Genomic DNA, 6435 nt, shown 5'->3' on the forward strand with positions numbered 1-6435 from the left:
GTCGTTTTTTATCCATTTAAACTACACGGTAACTACCCATTTTCTACATATCAACAACATTTGTATTTATTTGACTCACAAGTCTACTCACCATCAACTAACAGGGTTTTCCCGATATATTCGAGAGCAACTTGAACTATAGTTAAAGTTTAAGTATCGATAAAAATTAATGCAATTATATTCAGTTAGCTTGATTTTACTTCTGCAATTATATTAAGTTAGCTTGATTTTACTTCTGCAATTATATTAAGTTAGCTTGATTTTACTTAAAAGTAACAATAACACTCTAATAACTGCAGCGGCACATTTAATTTTAACGCAAATTTCTATGTTAACTTGAAAGCCGTCACACAAAGCCCTTTTAATTTTTTGTGAATAACGCTTCTATTAATCCCTACATTTTGATTAGTTCCCTAATCAAGCGCCATAGTTTTAGCTGCGCTTTTTATTGTGGCAGAAGGAGGTACTTTGGCAAAAAAAGATCTTCAACAAATTGTAGAAATATTCTGAAAGATTAGAGACATCCTTCATGTTAATTTTCGCATTATCTTTCTTGTTTCTTCATCTTAGACAAATAATAAGAATACCCCTACGGATACTATCGATACCATCGATATTTCCCGTACAATTTGATAGAAGAAATCGATAGAGCCAACGGGCAAGTGCTTTTGAATTCCATAACAAATACAACAAATTTTTAAAATATAAAGAAAGCAACCATGTACGGTAAAGAGAGACTTAACAAAGCGCTGAGCATACAAAACGAAGTGCATTTACACATATGTAATCTGTCGGAAGCAATCAAAATGTCAAAATAATCAAATGAAATGTTAATTGTTGCTCTCTTTGTTCCAGGTCTCGAGCGGATAAATAATAGCACTTTTGGGAGCATGATAAAATAAATGGTTTTATTTTCAGAGAATTCCCTAGAGGGTACCGATTTTTGGGACCTAGAACCAAAAATATTCATATTTCATGTTTAGTACGAATCTCATTCGGACACCGTTTGTATCGAAAATGTCGCGGAATAAATTTTTGATATTTTGCTTACTCTTGGAAATCAAATCGTTTATTGCTCAAAATTATTTGGAAAACATCAGAGCGGATTACTGTGAACTATACTGTGAAGGTGCATGCAATAATAGTAACAGTGATAGAACGTGCCGCAAAATGGGACAAACTATCGTCACAAACGATTACACATTGTCTCTAAAAGATGGCTTATTGAAAATCAAAGGGATCAATAGCGTCATTAAAGAATGGAATATCGTCCCAATTTCAAATGATTCTAATGTCAACCTAAGGAGCTTATCAATTGATGGAACATTTAATGTCTCTACACTTCGTCCTGGAGTATATTATCTCAAAAATCTTGAAGTACAGGAAGTGTCGATATATAATTTAATTACTCAAGATGGTGATGCTTTCATTGAGGAGAATCTCAATTATTTTAATGGTTCAAAATACCTTACGGTCTATGCCAAAAGGTCTACAGATTTAGTTAACAAATATATTCAGATGTGCATGAATCAACTAGAAGAGATTCAATTTCATGCCTTAGGACATCGGCACGAACTTTGGATAAACGAAAATACTTTTGTGGGCAAAATACATTTAAAACGGCTTCACTTAATATTTGGAGAATTTAGAAATCTTACCGCAAAAATGTTCGACAGCTTGAAAAACTTACGTTCATTATTTATCGATTATGCCATTGTAGAGGATCTCTCATTCTTAAGGTTCGTATGATCCGAAGTATGGAGAATTATTTAAAATCATCTCTATTTCTGTTTTCTATTCATAAAGCCGTTTGGTGTACTTTCCATTTTAGGTCTGAGACTCTTCAGAATAGTCTGGTAGATGTTACCCTGGACGTAAAACAAACAGTGGATATGAAATATTTTGAAGGTTACTCCAAATTAAAGTTTATTTATGTTGATGAATACAAACCCTATGAGAACCTGACAGCCATAATATGCGATTCAAAGCGGAACAACTGCAAAATCACACTCGGAATTAACAGAATAAAGTGCCCTGCCAGATGCGAGTGCAATTGGAGGCCTTATAATTTAGATATAGATTGTTCAAGAAGTCAACTCGCACACATTCCTCCATTACCAGTTCCGATTATTGGAAATACCAGTCTGAACTTCAGGGGATGTTGTCTAGAGTCGCTGCCAAGGAATACATTGAGTGAATATAATAACATAAAAAAGTTGGATGTAAGCAATAATAGATTAACTAGAGTTCGAATTGATTGGCTTCCACAGAGTCTGAATAGCTTAGACATTAGTAACAATGGCATTCAAACACTCGATAAGGATGTGATAGAATATATCGCAAGTGTTGTTGATTTCAAGCAGACGGGCAACCGATGGATTGTTAATTGTGAGGACCAACTGATGTTGCACTTTCTGGGTAATATCTCCCATCGAGGTAAAGACCCGGTTTTTTTGCATCATCTGAATGAATCTTGTCCTGGTGGATGTCATTGTTGCTTTAATCGCAGCACCTATTACTTTATGATCGACTGTAGGCACACTGAAATGGAATCGTATCCTCAACTTTCGCATTCAATACAATACAACGCCAGCCTGCACCTCGATAAGAATATAATTACCAGCATTCGACACTCATTGGGACATGATTCCCTTAGAGAACTTTATTTGCTCGAGAATAAAATAAGGGAATTTCCATTTCATTTTGTTCCCAAANCAAATCATCATCCTCCTCCTGGGGTTCCTGCTGCCCTGTCACTACTGCCAGACTGTTGCTGCTGGCCTGGTCTACGGCATAGCGCACTACAACGGGCGCCTGCTTGGCCGAGCCGCGATCCGGACTGGGAGGACTGTCGGGGCTGTCGGGGAGCGGACTGTGCGTGGCCTCCGGCAACTCATCTGCCGGCGAACTGCGTATGCTCAGCAGTTCTGAATGAGTTCTGAGTTCAGTTCAGTTCTGAGTCTGAATAGCTTAGACATTAGTAACAATGGCATTCAAACACTCGATAAGGATGTGATAGAATATATCGCAAGTGTTGTTGATTTCAAGCAGACGGGCAACCGATGGATTGTTAATTGTGAGGACCAACTGATGTTGCACTTTCTGGGTAATATCTCCCATCGAGGTAAAGACCCGGTTTTTTTGCATCATCTGAATGAATCTTGTCCTGGTGGATGTCATTGTTGCTTTAATCGCAGCACCTATTACTTTATGATCGACTGTAGGCACACTGAAATGGAATCGTATCCTCAACTTTCGCATTCAATACAATACAACGCCAGCCTGCACCTCGATAAGAATATAATTACCAGCATTCGACACTCATTGGGACATGATTCCCTTAGAGAACTTTATTTGCTCGAGAATAAAATAAGGGAATTTCCATTTCATTTTGTTCCCAAAAACCTTACACATTTGGATCTCCGAATAAATCTATTGGAGGTTCTCGATGATCAAGTCATTGAGTTTTTCAGAGACCGTGAAGGAAGCGTCAAGCGAAACATCGAACTATCAGGAAATCCCTGGAATTGCGAATGCAGGTCCAAGTCATTCCTAAAATTTCTACGTCTAAAGGAACCGCAAGAATATAACGCCGTCCTGAAACGATGTAATATCGTCTTGTCAGGAACGTGTCCGCAGGCGTGCATTTGTTGTCTAGATAATTCCACATTGCCTTCGTTGATTATCGACTGCAGATTTAAAGGACTCAAGGCAATACCTCCATTGCCCACACCGCGGCTTGGACAATCTTATCTTTATTTTGAAGGGAATTATCTAGAAGCATTGCCCCCCCATTCCCTGCCTGGATATGCAAATGTAGGACATCTTTACCTGGCCAACAATCGACTGACTACAATCGAGGAGTTGCCAGAGAATATAACAACTCTGGACATAAGAAGCAATAGCATTTCTGTGCTGAATCGTCAGATGCAAGACTACTTCCACCACAGAATAGCAGCCTCCACACGGTTGAAGTTATTTCTGCATGGGAATCCCTGGGCCTGCACTTGCGAGAACTTAGATTTCCTGCACTTTGTAAAGACCCAATCGCCGTATATTGAGAATGTTACAGACCTCAACTGCGAAGACATGACAAAACTACTGATCGCTACGGATGGGATTGACTTATGCCCTTCAGGCTTGGTGCACTATGTAACTGTCGCAATGTCTTTAATGCTGGTGGTCTCAACTATAAACTTGGCAATTTACTTTAAACAGCCCCTCCTTATATGGTTGTACGAGCACAATGTTTTGATGAGCCTAGCCTCCCAAAGGGAGCTCGACAGCTTGAAGAAGTTCGATGCATTTCTATCATTCACCCACAAGGACGAGGCGCTCATTGAGGAGTTCGTAGATAGATTGGAGAGTGGTAGCCACTGCTTCAGACTATGTTTCTACCTACGCGACTGGCTTGCGGGCGAGTCTATTCCCCTTTGCATCAGCCAATCTGTTAATGACTCGAAGCGCACCATCATCCTGATGACAAACAACTTCTTGAAGTCGACTTGGGGTCGACTGGAGTTCCGCATCGCTCTACATGCCATCATCCAGGATCGATGCAAGCGATTGATTGTGGTCCTCTATCCCGAAGTGAAGAGTTTTGATGATCTCGACAGCGAACTTAAAACCTACATGGTGATGAATACATACCTCAGGAGAGATGACCCCAATTTTTGGAACAAGCTAATGTATGCAATGCCCCATTGTAAAGTGCGACGGGAGCCTGACCCAGAAGCTATTGAGCTTTCTGTGTTAAACGGCAATGCTTAAACCAATCAATTTACCATTTTTAGTTCGATTTGTGCTTGTGTATGAGTGACAGTAATATTAATATTATACAATTTGTTGTTAATGTAATTTTAACATTACCTTTTTAAACTTAATTCACTTTAAATTGAATAACATAAATATTCCATATTAGCGCACGACAAAAATAAGAACCTCCGTCTTGCAAGTCTTTTCCGATATCGATTTAATCTTTCATTTTTTATACCCGGTACTCGAAGAGTAAATAGGATGTATTGTATTTGTGGACAAAGTCGATGTACATACAGATGTAACGCACAGAAGGAAACGTATCCGATCCCATCAGCATCAATAGCCGAGTCCATATAGCCATGTCCGTCTTTCCGTCCGTCTTGGATCTCAGAGACTATAAAAGCTAGAGCCACCAAATTTTGCATCCAGATGGCTGTATGCTCACAGTGTTACAAGTGTATTTCAAAATTTCAAATATTTATGACTGGATGCCAAACTTGGTTGCCACATCTTTAATGGTCTCTGAGTACTAGGCGCTCAATATATATACTTTATGGGGTCGGAACCGCTTGCTTCTGTGCGTTACATATGTATATACATCCACTTTCGCGACCCTTACTCTTCGAGTACCGGGTATAAAAAGAGTTCCATAAGTACAAACGTTTTTTTTTTAATATTATACAGAAATCAGCTCGGAAATAGGAAAACTGTATAGGAAAACAACCTTGACGGGGCCGAAGTCGCTGAAAATGAAGTTCATCGGCAAGATCAAAGTAGGCAATGCTCGGGTATTCCAAAAGAATAAAGTAGATATTAAAGATATAGTCCCTGCTAGATATTGATGCTAGTAATTTAAATACATTAATAATATGTGGAGCGATACTCCCGATGTGAGCTTAAAAATTAATTGTTGAGGAAAAGGGACTTGACGTCACTTAAACTCAACTCAAATTAAAATGCGATCCAGTTGCAGCTTTAAATGTCACAGCGGTTCGAGTGGATATCCCAAATGAAGTCACAGAATTTTGAATTATTAGTATTTACAAGAATTAATTTATTTATTCGTTGAACTCAACATAACTTTCATAGTTTATTAATATGTTATCCGGTGTGGATTGTTTTATTGACATTGAATCAATGGGGGTATAAGCGTACTTGTGAAATTTTTTAAAATCAAATGAATATTGCCTTTAAAAACTACAAATAAAACATAAATAGATACATTTTTTTTTGCTTTTGTTTCTTTCTTTTAGTCGTTGTTTTTGTGTGGTTTTTCTGTTTTCATTCCATCCTTAACCTATGAACACTTAATGTTATCTATGCCTAAACTATGCAACTAATAATAATTTTCTAACGGGGCACTGTTCCCTCAATATTTCAATATACAAAACATATCGTAGCCGTATATGGAAATTTTACACTTATATAATAATATACTATATGCGTTTCAGTTAGCGTTTTGTCGGTAAGCGCATTTCTGTGTGCGTGTGCGTTTGCTTGTGTGTGTTTGTTTCTTCTTTATATACAGGATTTATTTGCTTAGCAAATTATGGCAAATTAGTCTAAATTCAAAAATGTTACATTACTTGTGCACTCATGTAATGGTTAATTAAATATTCATTACAGTTTTTTCTTTCTGTTGTTTTGTGTTCAATTCAGGGATTCAGGAAATACATG

At 37.9% G+C, this 6435-nt stretch overlaps 1 protein-coding gene across 1 annotated transcript; it reads left to right on the forward strand.

Moving 5' to 3' along the window:
- Positions 1 to 3234: 3234 nt before the first annotated feature.
- Positions 3235 to 4770, forward strand: LOC117583975 (protein toll-like). Its single transcript, XM_034272682.1, has one exon. It carries the CDS (start codon positions 3235 to 3237, stop codon positions 4768 to 4770), a length of 1536 nt encoding a protein of 511 aa, XP_034128573.1.
- The last annotated feature ends 1665 nt before the right edge of the window (positions 4771 to 6435 follow it).

This window comes from Drosophila guanche, unplaced genomic scaffold (genome assembly GCF_900245975.1).
Source record: "Drosophila guanche unplaced genomic scaffold, DGUA_6, whole genome shotgun sequence".
Lineage (NCBI taxonomy): Eukaryota > Metazoa > Arthropoda > Insecta > Diptera > Drosophilidae > Drosophila > Drosophila guanche.